Below are 27,874 nucleotides of genomic sequence, written 5' to 3'. Positions count from 1 at the left end.
GAAGTTTTGTGGGAGACCAAAATTCCATGGCTCTGTTTTGAGTTCTCAGCTGAAGTACTAAGCTTGTGGAAACCTTTCTTCATAGCACTTAAATGAAAATACAAAAAAATTTGTAGAAATACATGAAGTAATGTATTTTTTTTATTTGATGTATATTTTATATTTTACCAAAGGTACTTTTATTCTTTGTTTACAAAGCCAGAAATATATCTGGATCACTTGCAAGTCAAATAGAGAATCAGATGAAAAGGAAAATTTTTCAATGACCGATTACCTGAGTTACAGTGCAATTTAATTTCAGACAGTATTGCTCTTTGGACTTTTTACAGTAAGAAATAATAAGCTTTATCAAGTCAAAACCTTAATCAGAGCTTTTGCAAATTTAAGAATTTTCATGAACCAACACCATGAAACACCTGACATAATGTATACCTCACTTTTTGCTTGCCTTTACAATAAATTAATACCCTGGATGAATTAAATATTAGCAAAAATATTTACAAAAAGAAGATAAAACACAGTATAAAACTTTTTTCAAAGATATGCTTCTTTCAAGAAACAGTTTGGTACCAAGAGTGAAATTTCAAGTCTTACAAAATTGTTTCTCACTTATTTAAATTCATGAAGATAAATAAATAACACTGAATTATACAAACAAACATTGATATCCTCCTATGGGTTTATGCAGTAAAAGCGTGGATCTCTTCTTGGGAGTATCCAAGATCCTTCAGATATCTGAAAGTCAGAAATCAAGTTGGCAATATTAATATTTGGATCTCAAAACCCACCCCAGACACAGATGAAGCATAACCTCAGCACCTTTTCCTTGTTTTTATTTAGACATGCACATTCAACTTTACCCCTGCAAATACATTTAGAAAACAATCAATGCCCAGGAGCTCAGATATACTACACAAACTCTTTGGGTAATGAAAATTATTTTTATTTCTAAAAATAAATACAGGTATCATCTGAATTATCTCAGATTTCTCAAGAGGCAGCATAATTATTGGCTAATTCACATTGACTTCAGCAGGACTGCAGACATGCAAACAACATCATATTGGTTCAATATTTTGAAGCTGGGCAAGAGAAATTTAGAGAACCTTTTATCTTAAAACATGCATAAAAACATGAAAATACTATATACAGACAAATAAATGCATTAATTTAAAAAATAAGTGAGAAAAATGTTTCTGCTAGAACAACTCCTTTGAACTTTACTTCTGTAACTTATTTTATCAAGCCAACACCAACAAAGAAAGCTTATTTCCTATTATTCCAGCTTTTTTATGAACATCAAATTAAAAGCAGCATTTAAAACATTAGGAAAAAAAGGTCACTGTTAAAGAGCTGCTTTTAGGAAGTTCTGGACAACTAACTCATGAAACTTACATATTGCTGATACTTACTTAGCTACACATAAATATAAATATAATCTTCAACTATGGTGCAAGGTGGGTTTTTTAAATTCCATTTTTAAAAGACTACCAAATCAGAAACATTACGGCTGATTAGGTGATCAGTTTTTTAAAAATGTCTCACTTTTCAGTTATTTAGTATTATTTAAAATACTCACTGTACTCCTTGTTCTGTAAAAGGTGTTGGACCACAGATGCAGATAAGCACTTTGGAGTCTCTTCTGCTTCTTTTCACATACTCAGACAGAAGAGATGAAGAAATTGTCCCCTGTTTACCTACCCAGTCTTTTGATGGTTGTGAAAGAATGAACTGAACCTCAAACCTGGTAAGCAGAAGAATATTTCATAAATATTACCTCTGATTAAGAGATCTGCTACACAAAATGCTAGTGACCAAGACACTGATGTTTCCTATGATTATCCTCCTGTTCTGCTCAACTGCCCACTCTAGTGTCAAATCTCACAGATATTTAGTCATTCCTACTGATCAAGTCAGTCAAATCACCTTCAATATTGCATATTTATTAAGCCAAATCTTTCAATGTTAAAGATTCCAGCTATTTAATTTACAAAAAAACTCAGCTGGCACCAATTAAGATACTTAAACACAGATTTTACTGCTCCATTAGTCACTTATATACAAATGTTGGTGTAGCTCAATATACAAGCAGTGAGATAAGAATCCTTGGCCAAACTTGTGAAAATGTCAATACAATTTTATTAATGTGAAAGTATTCATTACTGAATGTTGGTTTCAAAAACTCACACACAGAATAGTAACTGAGAAAAAACCAAGCACTTCTGTATCTGAGGCTCCTATGGAAAGGGAGAAAAGACTTTTACTGTAAATTTGGACAATGTCTAGACTACAAAGCTTTGAATGTGCCAGACATCACTAGGATATAAAGTAGTATTGATTTTCACTTCAGTGTTGTGAAGGAACAAGTGGTTTCTACTGAGGAAGAATTCAACTAAGAATTAACCATAAACAAAACATATTTTTATCACATAAAACCTAAGCAGTGACAATTTATCTAGTGGTAACAGCAAGGGAACTGAAATTAAAGGGTAACCTCTGTCTCCTGACAGAACTATGGCCTGCTGAATTAAATTGACATTATATGTGCACTACTTGCATTTTAATCTGCAACTACATTGTAATTGAGGGCAAAATGCAACAATTATTAAGAAAAAGTTAAATAATGAGCCTATTTAAACTTTGAATTTCTATATAAACATTTAAATAACCAGTGACACCAAAAAGATTTTCATAAGACTTCTCTAAATTCAGAATTTTTCTCCTGGGGTACATTCTCCTTCTCTCTCTCTTCTGTGCTCCTTTTTGCATAACTGTGTTTTCTATTGTTAAGGCTAAGGCAAATTTTCTTCTGCATCAAAAAGCTTCTCAGTTTTAAAACTCATCTCATCTAACATACCATTTCCAATAACCACCTATTAAACACTGTATATCAAATGCCTGGCTTCCCATGGGACATACAGACAAAGCCTCTGCTATCAATCTGTGAGCAATGGATCTCCTTCCACACCCTAGGTCTCATTATATTCTTAGCTAAGAACTTACAGAATCAATCTGTCCTTGTGCCAAAGCTGTATGGTTAGTCTAAGCCCCAAGACTTGCTCTGTACAGAGAGATGTTACAAAGTGTTCTCCACAAGACTTTTAATTACCTTTCATCTTTAAGAGCTAATTGCTCTAGTTGGTTTCTCCACAGTATGTCATCCTCAGTTTTGTTGAAGAAGATCAGCTTCACTGTCCTTAAAAAAACAACACAAAACTAAACAAAAATTAAAACTAACTGTGGATTGTTTCTGTTAAAGAATCAGAACTTAATGCATCATACAGAAACATTTTACTTATATTTTTTGTTTTCTCCAGAGGCATTATAAGTCAAAATGAGACACACTGAACCAGCTTTGGAAAACTGGAAGAGTATAGACAAAACAGCCTCAAATCAGCCATGCTACATCTTTAAATACTAAACTCATCTTATTCAGAAACCAGAATGTGCTAAAATCCTTACATGCTTCCCAGGACCCACTTCTCTGAAAACATGGAAAATAAAACCCACTACACTAAAGTAGCACTCTGAATGGTGTCATGGTACACCACAACATCAAGTGTTACTCAAGTGGGGGGAAAGTCAATAAAAAGTGCATAGGAAAGCCATACATTTTGTTCATTGGGCACAAAAGTAGAAACTGGCTATTTGGAGAATGATGTTTTGAGACACCTCACTGGTACTCCCCAGGGTAAACAATTGTATCTGATGCAGTTCTGCCCAGTACTCAGCACTATAAAAAACAGAAAATTACCAACTTGGAACAAACTGGTCCTAGTCTTGCTGAAAATAAGCGAGAACATAACTAAAATGAAGAATTGGAAATTTAGATATGATCCCCACCAGTGAAGAAAAGCTGGTTGACAGAATGATGAAAAATTTAGGTAACAAGTAAGAAGCTTCATAGGAAAGAGTGAATCTAACATACTGGAAACTAATTAAAGGGATGTAGATTTTAATGAACTTAGAACACTGGTATGCAAGGTCTTATGGAAGACTTCTCAGAAAGAGGAGTTAGAGACCCTTAAAGGATTTTAACACAGAGGAAGAAGATGAGATAGAAAGTTTAAAAATTACCTTCCAAACAAGAATGATGGTGAAAGTGGGATACTATATTAAAAGTGAATATGAGAACAGAGTGGCAATTCAGGAATGGAAAGCTGGAGACAAAGATACAGCTATCAAGGAGAATCAAGAATAGATTACAAGCATCCTATACTCAAGAAAAGCATTAGACCCCTACCTAGTGTTTAGTGCCTTTGTGCTTCAGTCTTCTTTAAGAAACATACCTACCTGACTGCAGTCATACACAACCAATAAAAGGAGCAAAAAAACCTCATCTGAAAAATGAAGTGTAGAGGACCAATATTCTTTTATGATTAATACTTTGGCCAAATACAATTTGGTCTGTAAGAGAGGAAACAAGGCTGAAGAAAGAGCATCACTTGATGCACAAAAGGATAGTGCAGCTATGAAAGGAACAAATTGTTTTGCCCATTTGCAGTAGGCAAGAAATAGACTTACAAGATAATAGGCACACTTTGTCTAGACAGTAAGAATGAAAATCCAATTATCCAAGCCCATTACAGCAAATGCTGCCCAAGGAAGCTGAAGATTTTCCAACGTTTGCAGTGCAGCCCCCGAGGTTCAGCAACACTCTCCCAGCACTCCAGACAGAAGTTACTTTGGCACCCTCAGGTGACAAGTCTGTCATTGTACAGATTATTGCTCAGCTTTCTGCAATTTGTGCTCTAGCATGGGCAATCTAAGTTTATGGCTAGTTACTTTGCAAAGTAATATAATTCTATGCAAACCATATTTATACTGCTCATATATCCATATATACATATATATTCACACACATGTATCTCATACAGATAAACATACATATATTAAACACACTCTGGTAGTACTGTCCCAAAAAATAAATTGAGGGTTAAAGAGCAAATATAAGGCCAAGGAACCAAATTGCCTAGAACAGTCAGAAAAACAAAGCTTTTAAGAGCCTACATATAAATAGAACCTGTCTCAGTTCAAGTTACTCCAGCACTGAACCAGCCTCCACAGCAAGAAGGAAAAATTCATTTACTTTGACTAGCAAGGAAATAGATGCTGCTGCACCCTAAACACTGAGTCCCCATAAGAAATTGTGCTGAAAAGAGCTAAAAATGTGTTCCCAAGCATTTTGTCAGATGATAGACTCATCCTGTAGCTTCACAAAGCCTGTCAGCCACTTTTTATCTGCTACTGACAATACAGGACATTTTGGAAGAGCCAAATAGTACAGTCTCTCTGCTCACAAAACAGGATTATACATAACTGCTGAAATATAACAATATGAGAATAACGTTTTTTAGAAACAAGTTTTTGCAGTTTATGTCACCCTTCGCAGGAGAAGTACTAGTTCTGCAGTTCTGAAGGACATAACAACCTGCTCCATTGACCAAGTACAAGTAATGTTTTCTTCTGTAGATTTTACAAAGAGTACAGAATACATATGAAATATACATTTTTTCATTAATTCGAATATACTTAATGTTGTACTTATGTAAGTGACATATAAACCTTCTGTGAAAACTGGAACTCATCTGGGAACAAGGTGTTGCTGCTGCTTAGCAGATGAAAACCATTAGGTAACTATTCTAATGAATTAGTGAAGCCATAAGTAAACAGCTGCAGCCCTCCTCAGTCAAAAACCCAGGATCTACATTGTAGTATTTCCATACAAAAAAAAAGACACTCAAATGTAATGCTAATTAAAAAAACCCAACTCCTCCAAGTTTCTACTCAGGGAGCTCATTTGTACCACAACTACAATTCAAAATCAGTCCGTTATGTTGATGGCAGCCAATAACCAAACAAGTGGAAGTTGCCTCAGCTTCTGACAGGCTCTTCCCTAACGCACACCAGTTTTTGGTGTAAGCTGAAGAAAAGTGCTTTCATACCATTTTATTTTGTTAATTGTTTTTATAACACTGAAGCTTGTGTATCAAGAAGTCCACATACCTGACACAGCTAACTTCAGTCAGAGCAAAATTCAGCAGCTTAACCATTGGTGTAAAACCTGTGCCTCCTGCCAATAAAAGGAGATCTTCTGAAGTCTGAACTTGCGACTTCTTGAAGTTGCCTTCAGGATTGCTGACAGAAATATAGTCTCCTTTATTTAAAAAATTAAGAAGTAAACATTATTTGATGAAAACAAGCTAATTAGCACTCTGATTTTCTAAAGGCCATTTCATATTGCCTTCATCTCTATAATATTAGGGTTTCTTTCAGAAAGGTACTATATACTTCACATAAGGGTCATTCTTGTTAAAAGAAGAGATGTACAAATAAAATGTTTTGTCTTTATGGACTTTACACAATGTGAGTAAAACATTTGCAAAGTCAGTGTTAAAAATCTACTTCCGTATCTAAAATGGAAAAGGAAGTGCATCCTAAGTCCCATAAAACAGACCTACTTTCTTTATGCAGAAGTACAAGAAGTTCTCAGAGCATATGACACCAAAACCATCAACTATGATGTGTGATACAGTTCAACACATCACTCAGGAGAGAGCTTTCTGTTATGGACAACATCTAGTTACACTCAGGACAAGCCTTTACATTCAGGGAATGGAGAAGAAGGTTTAAAAGAAGTTTTAAGTAAGTCCTGGTTAAGTAGGTAAACAATAAGAACATCACAATACTCAGACAGTGAATATTTAAAAATAATGCAATTGTTTCAAAACCAAACACAACCCCCCACCATATATTTACCAATTTGTAGGTGGTCAAGTGCCTGTGTGAACAGTCCGTGGGAATAAATTTTAATCATTAAATATATATGCACACCATCATGGCGAGGTGGTTCTTGGAAATCCAGTGGCAAAAAAGGCAACACAGGTGTGTATGGTTTTACTACCTCTGTCCCTAGAGAGTAGACAGAAATACAGCTCAAATAATATGAAAAGTACTCTACATCCAGGTATTACAAACAAATGCCAAAATAAACAAAAAGTAAATAAATAACCTGTATATACCATAAAAATAAAATCATCCCATGCTTTTATGCAAGTTATGACTTTACAGTGCCTTCTACTTGCAATTAAAAACTTGAGTATGTTATTTCTATGCTACTTAGCAATTCAGGACACAGGATGAAAAGATCTTGAGTCATCCCCAAAGAATATGAAAATCTAAACATTTTCATTAATTTTCAAGTACCACAGCTTGATTTCTTCTAAATTTAAACAGCAGATTTTTAATACTGCACAATTACATATTCTTGCAGTATAATTTCAAAAACTATTGTATAATGATAGCAAGACCTCAAGAGCTGGGCACTACTAAAGTATTAGGAAGGGAGGAGGTCAAAACAGTTCTTAATAGACATTTAAAAATTCTTCTAAGAAGTCTCTACCATGTACACTGTAATCCAAGTACAGTGGCCAGTATAACTATTAATATGCAAATTTTAAGAAGTACTCTTTAAAATAGTAAATTGGGTATTGCTTTGCCCTTCTGCTTTTTAAGTTTTTACAACATTTTGAATAGCTCATTGAAGAAAAGCACATATGCTTTTCAAGACACATTCCTCTCATAACCTCACATTATCATTAATATTGCACAACCAGAGTGTTAAGCAGTGTTACCATGACTACTATAAATCTATCAGAAGAAAAAAAAAAAAAAAAAAAAAAGAAAAAATTGCAGCAATACCCTCCTCATTTCAAAAAAGCTGCAAACTAAAAGGAACTGACTAATGATACGTAAGACATATGCAATAATCTTCCCACACATCAAAGATGAACAGAACTGCTTTGGTTTTTTTAAAGGGAGAGTTGACAGTAGAGACAATAAGGTCACCAGTAATTGCCAGCCATCTCAATAATTAGCTTTCCATTAATATTAATCCAGTCAGTTCATTATTAAGCACTGACTGTAATCTTGAAAGCAGAGACTTGCTAACAACAATCAGAGAATTAGTGGCCATGAACTTATTCTCACAACACTATGAAAAGGATTTACTTAAATATATCCATTTACTACATTCTCAATTTTTCTTACCTGCAATAATTTGTTTGAGGTAAACATGTTGTCCAGTGGGAACACAGAGATGTGTGCCCTTAGGCAACATTAGGCAGAAGAGTTTGGTGTCATGGGTAACTTCTGTCTTAGAAACCAACTTGCATTTTCTGTAGAACAGTCCTAAAAACATTTTACTTGTTAGTTATCTGTCATTCTGTTATTATATGTCTTTCAATAAGAGAGACAAATGTGTGTATTTCACTATATACTTATAAAAAGACAATAAATAGATGCTTCTTTTAGAATTACTTACCATAAGTTTTAGAATTCTGGACTAAGGACTCATTTATAATGTTATTTAAGAGCCTCTGAGCTACTGACTGGAAATAAATAGAAAAGCACCAAAAACTATCAGAACCATTTGTCCTACATTGCACTGAGTTCCCCATACAAGTACAGCATGGGTACACACACATAAGCAGCCTGAAACCAGCTGGTGGAACACAAGTGAAACATAGGCCAGCACCACACCACACTCCTCAGCAACAGACTACCCATGGTCTACTACCCAGCAGGCTGAGGGAGGTGATTCTACACCTCTTATTCTATTCTTGAGTCACCTCACCTGGGGTACCATGTTTAGCTCTGGGGTCCCCAACATAAGAAGGATGTGGATCTTCTGGAGCAAGTCCAGAAAAGGGCCACAAAGATGAATAAATGGCTGGAACACCCCTCCTATGAAGATACACAGAGAGTTGGGGCTGTTCAGCCTGGAGAAAGCTCCAGGGTGCTTATAGGAGCCTTCAGTAATGATGATCATGGGTAATTTTTCCTTCTCTACCTTTAAAAGAGCACTTTTCAGCTAGGCCTTTGTTTCAGCACTGCAGTATTTTAGCTCCAACCTGGAATATCAGTGTGATCACAGCACCACACTGCCTAAACAGGTTTGTAACTCAAGGGAACTTTCATAGGCTATTAGGTACTGGAAGCTCTTTAAAAAAAAAAGAAAAAAAAACCAACAAGCTAACAAGCAACAAAATCCCATGAGCAGCTGAGCAGCATTATCTAAACTTCATACATCCAAAACAAGATGAATAATTAGAAAAAAAAAAAAACAGGCAGTGAGAAAGAAAGAAGAAGCCACTTAATCTCTTTCCTACAATTACCCACCAATGTCATTTCCCATTTTCAATGTAGAATTTGTGACCAGTCCCACTGGATATTTTTATGTAAAGCCTCTCAAAATTTGACAGGTTCATATATGAGAATACTTGAGCATGACACCCTTCTAGCAGTACTTTCCACATTGGAGCAATTACAGTGAAGTAAGGTTTCTTTTCCCCTTTTTTCATGGTATTGAAAAATACTAATGCTGCTGGCATGCTACTCATGAAACAAGATGAAATGCAAATGAAATTCCAACCATAAGCATGAGGTTGGGTAACCCTGAGGATGGTCTGGGGCAGCTGCACAGAGGGGGGTCCTTGGAGGGATTCAAACCCTGACTGAACAGCTTTAAGCAGAAGGTTAAATCAGATGACTTCCAGAGCTCCCCTTCAACTAAGTAGTCTACAATTCTAATATTTCTTAAAGGTTTTAAGAGTGAGAAGTAGAAGCACCTTGATCTTCTGTGTTTTGCCACTGCATCAGGAGATGCTTCTTTACTTCCTGACTTCAATCTCATTTCAATTCCCTTTTGACAGGAATGGACTACCAGAAAATCTCTAATAAATGCATATCATTTGTATATGATCTAAATCCTGATGTGAGTCAAAAATCTCATATTGAGTCAACATAACAACTCTTTGTGAGTCGTGCCTGAAGGAAGGCTTATGCAAGTTTCCAGCGAAGTGTCCATTAAATACAAATCAAAATGTAAAGGAAACTCTAGCATTGCTGCAGCTCAAGTAATCACTGCCATTGCTTCCTTGCTCCTTCCTCCAACAGCACCAAAAAGAACCTGAAGTCAGTATGCCTGGTTGAACTAGGGCTACAGTTCACAGACTGAAACCAGTTCCTGGACTTTTAAACAAAAAAAGCTTCAGAGGGGCTCTCAGTAAGACAGCCTGTCCAATCTCCTTGTCCAGTGATCCCCAAGAGTAATTTAAGGACCATCTAGTGAATTATCATCTTTCAAGTAACTTATCTGTACTGCAGCTTCCTTATTCCAAGATTATTATCCCAAACATTTTGCTCTTTCCAGATATCCTAGATGAAAAACACAGTTTAAGAGTACAAGACAGCAGGAGACCAGACACAGTGTGCTTCAAGGAATAGCCATTGCTATTAATGTTCACTTCTTGACTAAGTGCAGGATCAATTCAACCATAACAGAAACAAAATAATTTTAAATAGAGGGAAGCTTCCAACAAACAGTATTTATCTACAACTTGCTTAAAAGTTAAGGGTTTAAACAGTATGTTCTAACAAATAGCTCAGCCATGCTTCTTTCTAACTGACTATTTCCAAGGGTATAAATAAACTCTGCTGGAACAGTTAAGCATCTAAATACATTCAGTTATGCCTGGAAATACACATTCAGGTTACTAAATCTCAGCTGCACATGCACTTTTGCATGGACTTAATTAGGATCAAATTTCTTATATACCACAATTGCCACAGAGGATGGCCATGGCATTTTTCTGCATACACTGGTTTTCTTAAATTATTCAAATAGCTACTAGTGAATTACCCACTACAAATGCCTGCAGAGATGTGTGATAAAGCTTCTGACATGGCATAAATATTTATTAAGATTTTCTCACATCTTTCATCTAATATCCTATAAATCCCTTATTTTGAATGAACAAGCATTTCAGATGAATCAAAAGAACACCTAAAGCCCTGATAAAGCGGAAGTCAGTAATTCCATTTCATACCAGTCTTGAAGTAAAACAAAACATCAGCATCCCTCCAGCTATATAAATAGTAGGAAATTTTGTGGGAATTTGTTTTCTATCCTTCTTTTAAAAAGCAGTACACAATAAGATTGCAAAGTACAATAGCCAAATAAATATGTTAAGATTGTTTTCAATTCTGCATACTTAAGAATTGCTTAAAAGGATGTGTGAGGTTAGGAATATAGCCCTTAACACTCATCAGCTAATACTCTTACACATATTTGGGAATGGAAAAAGAAGTTAAAAAACTGATTCATCAACTGACTCACCGTTCCCTGACAATTTTTTCACCTTCCCAACCTAACTTCAGCCTTTTCCTCATAAATAACCTTTATCTCTCTCTTTTTAATTGCCACACAGAACTTTCATTCTGATTCATTCCATATAACTTTTGAAAACTGAGTAAACTTCTAGTTTAGACTGTAGTCTGACTGTACAGTCAAGACTGTAGTCAGTCTTGACTGGCTTTCAGTCCTTCTTCCTGTGCTCTGAATAAAATGGAAGGGTTTTAACTGGTCAATACACAAAGAAATACTAAAAAACTCATAAGAAAAACCTAATAAATTTTCTCCAGTGCTTCTATAAGCACTCACTATTCACAGCCTTGCCACCAAATTGGAATAATGCCAGTTAAAATGATTATTTTTATTAGAAAGCATAGGTTACCAAAAGAATTAGTAATACACAAAATTTGTGTATTACTATAATACACAAAAATTGAATAACATAAATTTTTAAAAAAGTGTAACATGATAACACAGCTATTTTCTATTCTGTTCCCAGATTTTCAGAAGTGGAAATTATGAGTTGCACTGTCTTCACACAAGACTCTCATATTCATTAGAAATAAAAGGTAATGCTGAGAGTAAGCAGATGACTCAAGGGAAAAATACAGAATATTTAAGGCAATACATCAGTGCTAATGTATATTGACTGCTGCACAGAAATACCAGATATAAAGCTATAAAACAGCTTTTTAGAATTTATGTTTTAGCAATTAATTATTATTTCTTCGTTCACACTGCACAAGATATGGGTTTCTTTACTCATAACATTATTTTGCTCCCACAGAAGTGGAAACAAACATGAAATTCTGCAATTTAGAATAAAGGAGCACAATTCTAAGCAGAAAGCAAACTGGCTACTTAAGACTAAACCAAGTTAATAGAAGCCTCCAACATGTAGATTTTATGGTTGAGCTGAAGCACAGGTTCAAATGAAGGAAAGACCTGTAGGCCTGAGAATCTTCTATAAACGTTGCATGCTCAATTTCAAATTTAGAGATTTAAAAATTTCAAAACTGCAGAATAGGAGTTTCTGGAGTAGGGATTAAAAAGATACAGATATAAATTTATTTGTTAGATTCCTCATTTTTGTAATCAGGGATTTGAAGAAACTCAGGGTCAGCAAACCCTTTAACTTATGTTTTCCACATATTTAGTTTAAGCTGATGTGAACTCAGTTGATACTATATAATAAAGTTATCCAATACCTGTAACACTACTCTGCATAACAGGAGAAATGTTGGAGATTAACTTCTTAAAAAAAAATAAATAATAAAAGCAAAGTAATTACTTAGAAAGCATATTAGAAAGCATATGTATTTTGTCACTTGCATCTAACTATCCACACCTTCCTCATCTGCAAAGGACCCATAAAGCCACTATATTCTATATCTCTTGTTCTTTCAGATCATCATCTCTTTCTGTTTTCTATAATCATGAAAAGCTAAAAGGAGGGAGAAAATGAGCAGTGGACAACACATCAGATCAGGCTGTAACCCCTTAGATACAGAGGATTATATAGAAAAATCTAATTTCAAAGTGGATGACTCAATAGTTTCTGAAACTCTCAAAAGGAAAATTACATTCCACATAAGCTAAAGGTAGCTAGAGAGATGTGCTTTTATGCAGTCTTCCTTTTTGTACCACAGTAATCTCTCAACTTTAAAGGCCCACTTAGCGTAAGTGAGGGATAAGAGGTGTACAACATGGTGAGCAACATTTCATTAGCTCTTAAAAATGCTCAGCTTTGCTTTCACACATAATAAGGCACATTATAATCCAATGGTCAATTTTTGAGCATTATTTGACAGAGGACCAAGAGGGGTTTTGAGAAACTAGATGACCACAATAACATCAGGATTGTGGTTATATTATGCAATGCAATTGTGCAGAAATTTTTAATTTAACTGAAAAAAACCCAAACCCAAACTGATCACTGTAATGCACTTTGGTGCTGAAACAAGTTCATACTAATAGAATCTGATAGCACAAAATGAATTCATATATAACATTTACTGCTTCTTGCAGACACATCAGTTTATTCAGAGCTGGCTTTAATATCTCCATATTACTTAAGTCCCTTATTTAATCTGAGCTCAAGTTACAAAGATGCAGTGTACTGGAACAACTTTACAGATGCTACTGTATCTACAGTAACAACTGGAAATGAAGGGTTTTGATCCTTCACTCCAGTTACTCCCATAATGATTGACAGATGTCCATGCACTCTCTCCTCAGGAACTACTGACATTTTCATATGGACAGGAAGGTCATTAAGCACAAAGGAAACAATGAGATAGAACAACAATAGGGTAGTATTCACCTTCCAATCTTATGTTCACCTTCAATTCCATTGTGGGACAAAACAAAATAAGAAACTAAAGCAAAGCAAAAAACCCTTCTCCAAGTCAAACCCTTTCTAGGAAAATTCCTGAACAACTTTCAAGATTGTGAAAGAAATGAAGGTACAACAACAGAAAAAGAAGATCCTGGAAAAAAAAATAAGTATCACTAGCAAGCTCCAAAAAGTCCTGAAATAGCTGGTAACTGGCCATGAAACTGCTTACCTCTGTCTGTGCGTTTGATAAATGTATTATGACCCTCCCGGGGCTGTCCCAGCATCTTCCAGTGAATGTTATCCTTTTTATTTAAGATAATCTCTACTTTCCCTACTTTTTCAGCAATATTTACTAAAAGAGAAAATAATTCATATTGTTACTTTTGGTTATACTCCATACAAAAAATTATTTCACACATCAATTTTAATGAAATTCAGAACAGTTACTCATTTCTCAAGACACACGTAATTAATTTTTTAAATTAGAGCATATATAATTAATGGTACTTCCAAGCTATCTATCTGTAATGATTTAGAATGCAGTTAAAACAAGCACTAAATGGATATGCATAATTAAAACACATTATTTGCTAAATAGATTGTGGAAGCAGGACAGCTTCAGAGACCATTCTGATCAAGAAAAGTGCTCATGCACCCAGAGTCTCCATGCACTGGAACTGGTAGTTACCGCTACTTATTACTTTCTTTTCAAGGCCATTTGAATTGACAATTAAGAAAATGCCAGGCAAAGTAAAGAATAGTTTACAAATATACAACAGAACTAATTTCAAGCTATTTTAACATTTAGTCATATTTAGAGGGACCGGAGACTATCAACTTATTACTTTCACAAAGGCCCAAATGCTACAATTTAAAAAAAATAAATTAATGTTGTGGCTTGATTTGATTGACTGTGTCAGGACCTGATGGTAAGCAAAACTGTAAAGTATCTGATGAGTCAGAAAAATAAATTGAAATTCCACATTCTGATATCAGAATCATAGAATATTGTGAGTTGGAAGGGACCCACAAGAATCATTGGAAGTTCAGCTCCTGACTGGACTATTCTAGAAGAGATACAGAAGTGCTGCAAGAGACAGAAATTACCAGCCACATCTTCTGAAACTGCATGATCCAAATCTGAAATAAACACAAAAAAATTCTGTGTTAAGCAATAACAAAATTCTATTTCAGCCATCATACATACAGAAAATCAGTCTAGGATTTCTGAGCAATCTAACAACCCTAGAAAGTTATGCATATTTATTTGGCCTTGAAATTTGACTCATGACTTCTACAAGCCTCATACATGAAGGTATTATTTTTCCCATTACTTTTAACAATGGCTCATGTAGCTTTGGTAAAGCTACCAATCTCCATTTATTGTACTTGCCCTGGTGAATGAGGGCTTTTTAATAATCATAAAAAAACACACTTGAAAAAAAAATTTTACACAACTTTAAAATCAATTTCTTACTACATTTTAGTACACATGTAAGAAATCCATTACATACTAAATAAATGTAGACATAATTCCTTTACATCCTTTACATCAAGGCTCTTTAACCATCTCTAATGAAACAGGAATAAAATATTAATTGATACATGTAAAATGCTTATGGTCTGATGAGCAGGTTTTAATATAGTAGAATGAAAATTCAGTACTTTCAACTGCAAAATTACAGTACCTACCAACTTCTACAAGATATGAGTGGTCATCAATGATGATCTCTCCCCTTAATTGTTTGTCTTGACAGTCAACTATCACCAACTCTGCATTCATGTCCTTTCATAGCCAAGGGGGGAAAAAAAAACCAACAAGTTTTATAAAGGTGTCCCAGAATTCAAGCTAGATCACAACTGGATCTTGTAATCCTTCCTTCATGAAATATACTTACCTTCTGTTTAGTATATATGACAACTGTGATCAAACTATCTGTTTGGAACCAGTCATAACTGTAAAACAAAAAATACAATAAAAAAAAAATATACTTCCTTTGAGCATATCAAAACACATTTAACCCCAAACCTTCAAACAGAGCTTCTTTAACAAATTTACAAGCCAAACATATTACTTACAACTTTTGAAGACTAAGTTCAAAGTCAGTAATTTTGACAAAACTACTAAAATATCTAATTATGTATCCTGATAGTCAGTACACTGTAGGTAAAATAGGCATTAGTTTTACTTAAAAAGCACATGCATTCTCTTTGTAGTATATGAACGTTGCTTATGGATGATTAAAATCTTGAGACCAGACAAAAGCATTACATAGGCAGGATGGCTTCCAAGTTATAGATTTGATGCACATACCACAAAACCACAGTTCCCTTCATCTCTACAAATTGAGTTTTTGCATTCATTCCTATGCTCCCAAGTTCAAATCCTGTAATAAATCCAGGGTAAAGTAAAAAAAAAAAAAAAGAAAAAAAAAGAAAAAAAAATGCAAGCCTTCAAAAGCTAATTATTTGCATGGCCTTTCACTTGCCAGGTAGTAACTTCCATCTACTCCTGGACCAGAAAAACAGACACAAAGGGAAGAGCAAATGCTCCTGAAAACAAACCTCATTCCAATTGTTTACAAGCCACAGTATTTTATGACTGCATGTAACTAGCCCAGAGAACACACAATCCCAGGGGATTTTGATGCCAAGTGAGAAACTGCACCTTGAGGACCAAAGCCACCATGGAGGAAAATGGTGCCTCAGTGGCAACAGCAGGCATCTCACAGTGAGCTTTGATGGCCTGCTTTGCTTTATATATTGTAGAAACTTGAATGCAGCTATCACATCTTAATATAATCCAGCCTGCAATGATGCTCTTTTTCAAGGCACAGCAATTGTTTGTGTTAGTTAAAGTTAAGAAAGTAATCAGTCCACTTGGAATCACTTTCCCTGAGTTTTTTCAAGAAACAAAGCTGAGGAGCCTGCAAATATGAGCCATACACTTGTATACAATCAAGGCAGGACAAGATTAAGGAATCAACAGAACAAGCAAAGAACCATCATCTGCCCAAATTACCTCTGGCAAGTTGTTTAAACCTGAACTTCAACTTTCCTACTTATACAAGGATGGCAATGATATATGCTCATTTAACTGAAATTTCAAGAGCTACCCATAAAAGAACATGCCTTGTATTTATTAAGAATTGCACAGAACTCTTAAATAGAATGTTCAACAGACAATGACACACAAAGGCTCACCTCGGACTTAAATCTTTAGCAGAAGAGGCCAGTACTTTCTTCTCAGGAAACACACCTGCAAAGAGAAAGAGAGTAATTAATATATTTGCCGAGATGCTTGTTTAATATAAATAATACTCAAGTTATGTTCAGGGTTTGTGGTTTTGTTTTTTTATTTGAACGTTCTAAGTGTCCTCGAATAATATCTGGTGGCTTTATTTCCAAAGGTAGCCGGAGTATGTACTTTTCGTGTCTAGTTTTTATTCAGCACTTTCTCTTTGAGAGCAAGGACCTAGAACATGGAGGTCTTCTTCAGAACTTAGAGTTCCATACACTACAGTACCTGTGCTGTACTCAGTTTCATCTGTTTCTAGCTTGTACTTTTACACTTTGTGATAGTGAAGCACAAAAAGACAAAAAAGGTTATCTGAATTATTTTCCTTTAACAGAACTATTTGTTTATACAATTCAGATGAATAAATTTGAGATGTCTGGTCTAACCTAAATCACAAGTAAAAGTTCATATCAGTTGATTAAGTGAAGATACCAGTCCTAATCTTTCTACAACTTTGCTAGGCATTTTCACAGAATTCAAATACTCACTTTAACTATTTAACAGCATGAAACAGTCTGAAATAGCCTTTGCTGGCAAGCAACAGTTGGTCAGTCTTTGAAAATGTCAGTTGCACTAATCTCTGGCATAATAGAAAGTGGACCTATTTGGCAAAAACTTGAGGACAGAGATAGATAAAAGCAACTGCAATCCTGCAACAGTTTTAACACAAAGAAGCTAAATAGAATGATGAGGAGGAAGTTGCAGACTGAACAGCTGGTTGTCCATTCAAAGGCAAACCTTGCATGTCTGAAATGGCTATGCATAAAATAATTAGCACATGAATTCTCAGTTACTCAGATTATTATCTTCTAAATACCAGTACGTTTTGTAGTACGACTACAAGCTTAAACATGTTATTGAGTGGCTCCACCACACAGGAAGTTGATAAAAACAAAAAGAGCCACTCTGGTCTAATCCAATCTGTCAAAACTATTTGATTATCCAGAATTAACCCAAAGCAATTAAAACTCAAGTCGAATTACTTATTCTTTGATCCTTAATTACTCCTAAGTACACACCATCTGTAGCTGCCAAGGAAGCTAAATGGCAGAGCAGTCAGATCACTGCAAAAGAAAACCAATCACCTAATGATAAAAGCCCTCTCAAAAGCTAAGCCTTTCTCGAGGATGAACATCATACGATTTGCTTGGTCTCCAGGGATAAAAGGAGTCCATGGTTACACATACTCCTATAGCTTTTGCAGGTCCAAAGAAATACATGAATGAACACAATAAAACAGAACATTCTGGCAAACTAAGTTATTTATCAATTATTTTGAAATACTGTAAGATGCTACATGAAAACAGTGATTCACAATGCAATAAAAAGATGATGACTCAGGTGATCAGTGAACCAATTAAGCAAACTGCTCTATTAGTCATGGTGATCACAAATAAAGAAAAGCTGTGGGTGAAGCCAAAGGCTGATGGCAGGCATGAAATGAAGAGTTTAATATCACCAGATGAACAGCAGAATTACAACCCTGCACATCATGGGACTGCACAATCCCATGGGACGGCAAGGCTAGTGATAAAGGTTCTCATGCCATCTTCATAACCACATTGGAAAGAGCTGGGTTTGCTAGGTGATTGCATCACAGACAGAATGAGCCAGTCACAAAAGGTGTGATTAGCATACAAAGTCCATCTGAAGGCTAGTTACTGTTAGCAGGGAATGCTGATACTGTCTCACATAGTCACTAGTAACCTACAGGGCACACACTCCCCCAGACAGAGCAACACCAAATCATGCAAACAGGCAAAACATGAAAGGTTAAAGTCATTAAGGGATGAATGCAGAGAGAAATGAGCTGATAAAAACTTCATGAAGGAAATGCAAAATTTTGAACGTTGAAAGGAAAAAAAAAAAAAAAAAAATCAGCAAAACAAGTGAAAGACCTGACTGGACGGTAAAGACTTGGGCAGAAAACCTTACAGGCATTTCACAGACAAGCTGACCTTGCTGGTCCATCCCATACCTCCCTTGTCTACACTACTCTACTGCAGTTTTACAATACTTTCAAACCCAGAATTCAAAATACTTAGTTAGGATTTTGCCTTCTGAAATTTCCATAGATCACTACAGCCTCAGCTCTGGTTTCAAATGTAAAGAGAAGTGTGAACAAACACTGCTCATTCAATGATATTCACATAAGTTTGAGATTCACTCCCCACTTCACTTTAGGAGAAAACTTACCATTAAGCTGTTTCACATCTTCAGACACAGTAGAAGAAATCTCTGCAAGCATTAAGAAAAAACAGTAACAAAAAAATTTGTCTGCATATTCTGCTATACACCACTTTATGGTTTCTGCCAGCATGGGCAAGTTGTTCACAGAATCTTATTTCTAATGAAAGGTAATTTTTTGTATTTAGAAGTCTACTCTCATTTCACTACATTTTCACACACTGCACAGAAATCAGCACTGCAATTTTAAGGATGACATGAGACACATCAAAGGCACATACAGCAAAAAACAGTGTTTGTCTTAATGCTGAACACTCACTCTGTCAAAAAAGTAAGGAATGTAATCCATAATTTAAATAATTTCTACAATTTCTATACTTATGGGGTCCATTTAATCCTCTATTCAAAAACATGCACCTTAACATAGTAATTTATTCTTCTATTCTGAAATGCAAACTTTGCAGAATATGGTCTTCTGGAAGGATAAAAGACTAGAATTACTACCAGCTAACAATGAAGTAAGTATCCTTTGATAATTCAAAGGAAGAGGATATATAACCTCCCAGGAATTCAAGTAAACCTTGAGAATCTTACAGTGAAGGATTTCAGCAAGTCCAGTGCTGGCTGGAGTGTTCCAGAGAGCTGGTGAACAGTCTAGAAGATATATCCTATGAGGAGTGGCTGAGGGAGCTGAAGCTATTTAGCCTGGAGAAGAGGAAGTAGTGGGGAGGGACTTTGCTGCTTCTATAACTCCCTGAAAGGAGTATGTACCCAGGTGGGGGTGAACCTCTTGGCTACACCAGGGGAGGGTCTAGGTGGAGAACAGGAAAAACTTCCCTGAAAGGGCTGTCATGTATTGTATCAGGCTGCCCAGGGAGGTGGTGGGGTCACCATCCCTGGAGATGTTCAAGAAATAACTGGACATGGCACTTAGTCCATGGTCTAGTTGACTAGGTGGTGGCTGTTCAAAGGATGGACTTGATTTTGGAGGTCCTCTCCAACCTAAATGACTCTGTAGTTCTGTTATCAGTTTGATTCTTTATTAACAAAATTAAGCTTTTTCAAGTCTGAAATGGCTAAAAGTGACACAGGCAACAGAACTGTGTTTATATAGTAGACAACCCTTATCCTGCAAATTTTACTACAAAAAAAGGATAGTCCTATTACAGAACAAAGTAGAAAAAGAGAACAGCTGAAAATGAACTGTCAGAGCTGGCAGGGGCAAAGATGTGTTTATGTTTTATTGACTGGCTGTCACAAGAATCCCTTCCAGTTGCAGAAAAGTTAATTAATAAAATCAACAAAATTCATGTTTACTTTTCAATTTCTAACTCAGGTGACGACACAGCAGTAATGTCTCTGTAATGCCTCAACTCAGTGAGGCAGTTGTGCTGCTGAGGTTTCTCCATTCTTTGCAGCATTTACTTTAAAATTTCCACACTGGAATTAGCTACCCAGCATCATGAGATGCAAAATAACACTCCACTTCATACATAGACCAAACTCAACCTAATTGTTAAGACAAAGTTATCTAAGTATTAAGCAAGCACACAGTGCACTTCTTCAGGAGCTGAAGAGCTACAACATAGCTGAAATTGTGAACCACATTGGAAGCCACAGAATTGGAGAACAATACTTGTAATCATTAATCCTTTCATGTTTTCACTGCAGTTTTTCTAAGGGTCAATAGTGACTAACAATGTCTGCTTCCCAGGTATAGGCAATTTTGGCTGTGGCCTACAATCCAAAAAATAGACTAAAGATTAAGGCTTCTGGAAACCATCACCTGCATTCTAAGACTATATTACATTTCTGCTCTCCTGGCTCAGAGGAGTCTGTTGTATCCGCAAAATTTTCTCAAGGTAAATTCAAACTAAAGGACCCAAAAAAGCATCCTGGAAAGAATAACTGCTCATAAAGCATATTCAAATATCTCAATACATATGCAACCTGCCAGATGTACGTAAGGTGCTGAAATCACCAGACTGAAAATACTGACTTATTTCAATTTGCCTATGACAGTTTGCCCTCTGGGATCAGAAGAAAAAAAGGGATGGCAGGGCAGTAAAAGGTCTTTTCTATATACACAGACATGTTATACACATGCACAGCTGTTTTCTAACGACTGAAAACAAAAGAAGAAACATAGCAGTACATTACTAAAACTCTTCAACTATACAACAATTTAATCTTCAGGTATTTGCTGTAAAAAAAATAATATATGCAAAAGCCTTCAAGTCTATGTAGGAATAGAGACTTTCCTCATAAATATGAGGTGATTTAGGATTTCTCATAATTTCTAGATAATTTTAGAATAAAGTATAACAGATAATATTTCCTTCTTGAAACAACTCACCTTTTGGAGCAGCAATAGGCTTGACAGCCATTCTCCCAACAAGACATTCCTTCAGCATTGATTCATAATTGACCCAACGATGAACCTACATAAACAAAATATTTTTTCACAAAATTTTGAATTCTTCCTATGTGGTTCTATGCACTGAAATAGAAAAGTTCATTTTTGTACATTGACTAATATAATTCATTTAGCAGATTATTTTTGAACTATTACATCAGTCAGTATTTATTTTCACTTCTATTACAGATATCATGGCAATAACTGAAACAACAGGATTACGAAAAAAGTGACAGTAGGTAAATTTACTCATTTATGTTTTGCAATATCTGAACATCATAACCTTGACCTACAGAATATATTTCAGAACAGCATTTTTATGATGCATGCTACACAACTAACAGAACAAATACTTTGTCATTACCACAATGTTTATTAGTCTTGTTTAGACAAGTGAAGGGGAAAGGGATGAAGGAAACAAACATAAAGAATAATAGTTAAGACAAACACCTCCTACCAAGCTGGTGTAATTCTGTTTGCTTCTGTCTTACTATCACTGAATCATTTGGAAATTCCCTATTTTAGAAAGTAAAATATAGTGAAGAAAAAGCAGTAGCTTTACAGACCAGAACTGGAGAACTTGTAGAGGAAATGGATGGCAGAAAAGCGAATTCTGATAGGGCATCCAGGATAACATCACAAGAAGAGAAAAGGAAACAAAGTGTTGCATGACAAATTTGAATGGAATCTAGATTTAAGAATAAAAACTTTAAACTGGACTAGCTAAGGAGATGAGATAAAGAATCCACCAACAAGCTGTAGTTTCCTCATATACAGGTAACAGAAAGAAATGAAGGATTATGAATGGCAGGTAATTTTTCCAGAAATTTGGGGAACACTAGAAATCTATCAAGTGCTCAAAAAAAGATCACTATCTGACAGACACAGAATGCTAAAGCAGAGTAGAAAACAAACACCTCCAGTAACAGCAAAGTCATAAGCCAGAAACAATCAAAGTGAAAAGCATAGTTTCAGGATCTAAACCTGCTTCCATTCCCATGACAAAAACCTAACAAGTTGCAAGCATATATCTGGACTTAACAACAGGGGCTTCCCCAAATACTTCTGATGTCAAGATTCCTGTTTTCAAGGACATCATATAATGACCCAGCAACATAATTCCAAGCCACAACTTGATACTGGATACTTGATACTAAAAATTTATTGAAATTAAAGAATTATGCCCAAAATCAACACTTCATTTGTGAAAGGATTAACCAAGGATAAACTCAACAAAGCCAAACATTACTCATCTTTATCTACAATATTAAAAACATTTTGCAAATGAAAGCATAACATACTCTTGATGCCCAACATGTAAAGAGGTAACATATATCCTTTCAGAAGAGATTTCTTTTCTGCTCTTTCCCAGTTTCTCAGATAAACCTAGTGAGTAATGGAGACCCACAGAATGTCTGTTTCTAAAAAATACCAACTCAGTGAATCACATTTTACAGCACCAAGTTTGCGAATCCTTGCAGAAAGCACACCCACGCTGCAGAACCTTTCTTTTATGAGTATTTTCAAAAAATTTGAAGAAATAGTAAAAAATAAGAGACCAACTGTCATCTTGTGATTTATTCACCAGCTAAAGTTAATAGAAGCTCCAGCATTTTTTCTGATAATGCAGCTGCTAAGTAAATAGACAAAGAATTCTACAAGCTTTTTTTTTAAGTGAAAGCTCTTAGAAAAATAGGTCTCTCCAACAACAGCAGTCATTGCAGCAATTGATTAAGGTGGTATCTCAAATTGTTGCTAGCTTTATTGCCACTTCTTCTAAAAAAAGAGGTCCAATTGAACTATAATTCTAACAACATAAAGTGACATTTTCATTATTGTCTTTTGCTACAAAGTTTAAACTACATGTCTCTTTCAGCACGTGTCATTCTGATCAGTGACCTGCTGCCTTTCCTTAGGAAAAAGTTCAAATCATCATTTCCACTGAAATGCCCTAAAAATAATCGCAAAACATGCATTTTTCAAAGTACAGTGAGCAAGTGTTATTTGCTGCCAGTTGTTCTCACCTGATCAAAGAGATCTGTACCATCAGTTCCTGCTGCTTTCATTAGTTCATCCTCACCACCTGGATGGTATTCCATGTACGGCGTGACATTATATACAAATCCTGTAGAAAACAGAACATAAAAGCATATGAGCAGCATTTCTACAACCACTCCTGTCTCCAAAAATAATGGAAAGGTTAGCACAAATTAAAGAGTCTCCTAGCAAACAGTAAGCATAATTGGAACAAACAGCGTGACTTCACATAAACATAAGTGACACAACTATATAGAGCACAAGAGGTATCTTATTACATGGAGATGCCAATCCTACAATGCCACACCACTTGCCCTGGGTAAAGACTTCAACCTGGAAAATGAACACGATGTATTCTAGCTAGAAGGTAAAAGTACCACAGCCAGGTTTAAAAAGAGACAAAATTGAACCAGCCAGCGGAAAGAATTGCTTTCAGTTTCTCTTCCAATTAAGTTATCCCTGAAGTGCTGTCACAGCTGTTTCCCTATCACATCATGAAATGAAATGCCTACAGGAATTAACTGTCTCACACAAGGAAAGATTGTGACCATCAGCAACGAAACTGCTATTCTTCAGATTCAGCAATATAAAAAACTTAAAACAGCTTATTAACAGCTTACAACTCTGGTTGTATCTGTCCCAGTAAAATGGCTCAGCACTGTTTCTACACTTTCAGCGACATAAAACAATGTTTCTTCACAGGTCTGAAATGCTGAAGGTTAATTATTGTGCCTAGGCAATCAGGTTATTGGAACTCGAAGAATGCAGCTACAAACAGGTTTAACTATAGATATATTGCTGTTAACATGATTACATGATATTTGAGTATTTAAGATATTTAACATTACCAAAACTGGAAACTAGCAAAAATGGAACTGTGGCATTGCTTTCAGAAGCTTTTAAGACATTGGGAAGTGTACATTAATTACTTCAGAAGGAGAGAAAGGAATTCAGCACTGAGCCTGGGACAGACATACTTGGAATAATCCTGGCAAGAACAACCATCCCAGTCAACAACAAAGACCCAGTCAAAAAAAAAAAAAAAAAAGGAAAGATCTTTGCACACTTTACTGAGCTGCTTTTCTGATGGCTGTATTCACTGTGCCATCTTGTGTGCAGCAGTGATTACTGCAGACAATAAATTCTAAGTATCTGCATAGCCATGGTCTCCTGAATATTACCTAAATTTACCATCAAACTTGCTGAAGCAAAAGAAGTATAATTTAAATACCCTTCAGGAGAGCTTTTTAACTCCCCTGTACCCCCCACTTTATATACAAATTTGTGCCCTATATGACAGCCTTCTTTGATCACACTGGGGTTTTGAATCAAGTTAGCTCCTGTTCTTCTTTTACTTCGCATTGCTCTCATGGCTTTCTGCTCTTTCTTATAGAGACACAGTCTAACTACCAATGCAGAGACCTAATTTAGCTTTTCCATATTAGAAGTTTATACAAATATAGATATATATATAATTTATAAAATTATATTATTTTACTACCTGTCCACACATGAGGGCTACCGTGATTTTCATTTATGATGTTTTTTTCACAAGCAGACCTGGAAAAATTTAATGAACGATACAGAGGCAACTTGATGGAGCTCTTGTAAAAACCAGCCTCAGAGATGCAGTGAAGGTAGGATGAGATTAAAAAGAAAACAGAAACATTTTTAGGCAGCAACTCTGTCTGCGGTAGATGTTCGTTTTTCAGAGTGAAAAATGAACAGATGTCCATGGCAAACAGGCTTTCTTTAGCTCTCCTCCCACTACAGTTTTACTGGCACCTGCAACTGCAGCACAGGGAATTAACAATCCTATTATTTTGCTCAAAGGCCAATACTGAATGACATTTTACCTTTATTTTCACTCTCATCTCCTTTAACACTCAACAATAATACAATCAACCTCAGACAGAAATTCATAACCTTCTTTTGCTGAAGTTTAGACATGACATTTTACTTAATATCAATGCTGTTCCTTACCAGATCCATGTTATCACTAACAGATTAAGAAGATCAGAGTAGCTAACAGGACGTTATTATAGAAAGAGTGATTCTATCTTCATAGAAATTGGTGTTATCTCCTCACAAATTTATGGTGATATTAGTGTATTTTAGCCTCTAGAAGATAAAACTGCAGAGCAAATGTTTTACTCCTTTCTGCAGAACAATTAGGAACTTCATTTGCAGCTCCGAAAATACTGTTCTAGCCACAGCTATTGCTCCAGACCACCTTCAGACATTGCTAAGTGTGTAACATATGATTCAACTTCTGAGTTAAAATTTCATTAAAATAATAACAGAAATAAAACTGCATAGTTACCACACATATTTGTCATTGTAGAGAGAGATTACAGCTGCTCTGTATGGCAACTGTAATTTGCATCACTAAGTTTTTTATGAAGCAGTATGTGTGATTTCCCAGTTAGTTCCTAAAGACTATTCTCCAGATTTAAATAGTATTTTTAATATTTATATCTCAGGATGCTCTAAAGCAATCCTTAAAAATAATCAACTCCTCAAAATAAAAAACTGTCCAAGACTGAGGAGTGTACATGTCAGCATTTTCAAAGCCCTATTTCTTGTTAAGCCCTTTTTATTTGATACATTACCTAAAATCTTGTGTTTTATTATTTTCATAGGCAGCTATAAAATAAGTATAAAATATGCTCATTTGGAAGACTTGTTTTGAAAGGCTTTAAAGCAAAGAAAATGTCTGTAACAAAAAATCTCTCACTTGAAGTTATGCCAAATTATGTCAAGATTACACCTGGCCTAAGCACAGGAGGTACACAGTTTCTCCTGGAGTGTGGCTTTTGTTCCTGTTTTTTGAGTTTTGTTACTTCTTCTTTAAGCACAGAAAAGAGAAGCCAGGTAAAAAACACAGAACAAACATCACAGCAACCAACCTCTTATACATATCCAGCAGTCCTCCTTTTTGTTGTGTTTAGAGAGCTCATCTTCAGTCACTTCAATCAGCCTCCCTCTCAAACCGGTTAAGTCCTTCCCACTTTTAGTTAGCCGAATCCAATCCATAAGACTCCTTCCTGGTTTTAAAGGTACCTGAAAAAAAACAAATGTACAAACAACTTCAAACTCTAAAGGAAGAAAAAGCCATTCTAAGAATACACTTTTCTAAGCTCCATAGGAGGGGTCAGATAAAAAAGAATTAATAACCCAACTCATATTATTCACTGATATTTGGGAGTCCTACTCAGCAGTATGGGTGTTTAAGGAAGTGTTCTGGGTAGTGACACAGAAATTACTGAACAACAACAAACATTCAGATGGTTCTTCCTAAAGCAAACTGAAGATACTGAAGTCTGCCTTGGCGGTAAATCATTTAAGATATGGTCTGGGAAACTACAAGCAATAAAGAAAGGAGATTTTAAAAAGACAAGTTTCGCCTTCACAGCATTCATAAAGGCTTTCCACAAGCTCTACAGCAACTGGAAGCCTCACCCGGAGAAAGCTGGGACAGAAGTCTAGTAGCTTTCCAGAGAAGTATTGCCAAGGCCTGCCTCTCCTGAAAGGCAGAGCAAGATCTTCAGGGTATCTAACATCCTTCTTTTCTGGGAGTCTGGGAACCCTTTTAACTTTAACAGCAGGAAACAGGAGTAAAGAACTGTGGTCTTACAAAACCACAGGAAAAACAGAAGCAAAAAAACTAAAGCGTACATAAACCCACATTTCTTAATGCTACTTTAGTCCAAGTCTGCTTTCCAAGCAAGGTCTCTAGACAACAAGTGTTCTCAAAACCCCTCCAAAGATGAAGATCCAGCACATAAAGCATAAGCTGCGCGCAGTAATTCCAAGGTGAAAGCCTCCATCTCTGCACGGGAGGAACAGCCGGGGCAGGAAGGGCAGGAAGTGCCGGAAGCGTTGTCACCGCCGCCCTCTCAAACGAGAAGTACCAAGCACTTTCATCAACGCAGCCAAGCCAGCCCCTTGCGCAGACCCTGCCGCAGCCCCTCGGCAGGAACCGACCAGGAACCGACCGGGAACCACCGCAACTCGGCCGGGCGGGGCGGGGCCGGGCCAGGCACCGCAGCCGGCGCAGCGGGAAAGCGGCGGGCGCCCTTCATGTCCCCCCAAGCGACCAACAGCGGCAGAACCGCCCCTACCTTGCTGCGGGCACCCGCTGCCGCCCGCTGCTGGGAGCCGGGCGCGGGGAAGGCCGGCGGCGTCACGTTGAGCATGGTGCCGGGCCAGGCCGCAGCCGGGCCCCGGCGGGCGGGCGGGCGGAGCGCTGGGGCGCAGCGCGCAGGCTCCGCCGCGGCGGGCGGGGCCCGGCCCGGAGCAGCGCCGGCCGCCTCGGCCTGGGGGCGGCGCGGGGCGGAGCGCCCGGGATCCAGCCCTGTGGGGCCGGAGCGGCGCGGGCCAGAGTGCCCGGGATCCAGCACT

General features: G+C 36.5%; 1 protein-coding gene across 2 annotated transcripts; it reads right to left on the bottom strand.

The window, feature by feature from the left end:
- Positions 1-119: 119 nt before the first annotated feature.
- LOC130250736 (cytochrome b5 reductase 4) lies at positions 120-27,754 on the bottom strand. 2 transcript variants are annotated; one of them, XM_056486758.1, is made up of 16 exons: positions 27,595-27,754; positions 26,380-26,533; positions 23,458-23,558; positions 21,374-21,458; positions 19,027-19,068; positions 16,737-16,791; positions 15,431-15,488; positions 15,225-15,318; positions 14,640-14,672; positions 13,762-13,884; positions 8,050-8,190; positions 6,760-6,912; positions 6,007-6,157; positions 3,110-3,196; positions 1,580-1,744; positions 120-735 (listed from the first exon to the last, which is right to left on the bottom strand). In XM_056486758.1, the coding sequence occupies exons 1-16, from the start codon at positions 27,667-27,669 to the stop codon at positions 681-683; spliced, it is 1,572 nt and encodes a 523-aa protein (XP_056342733.1). In that variant the 5' UTR covers positions 27,670-27,754; the 3' UTR covers positions 120-680. The 2 variants fall into 2 exon arrangements, with proteins under 2 accessions (XP_056342733.1, XP_056342732.1); XM_056486757.1 differs by lacking the exon at positions 27,595-27,754 and adding an exon at positions 27,159-27,402.
- Positions 27,755-27,874: the final 120 nt, after the last annotated feature.

Source organism: Oenanthe melanoleuca, chromosome 3 (assembly GCF_029582105.1).
Source record: "Oenanthe melanoleuca isolate GR-GAL-2019-014 chromosome 3, OMel1.0, whole genome shotgun sequence".
NCBI lineage: Eukaryota > Metazoa > Chordata > Aves > Passeriformes > Muscicapidae > Oenanthe > Oenanthe melanoleuca.
This window is presented reverse-complemented; position numbering and strand designations above follow the sequence as displayed.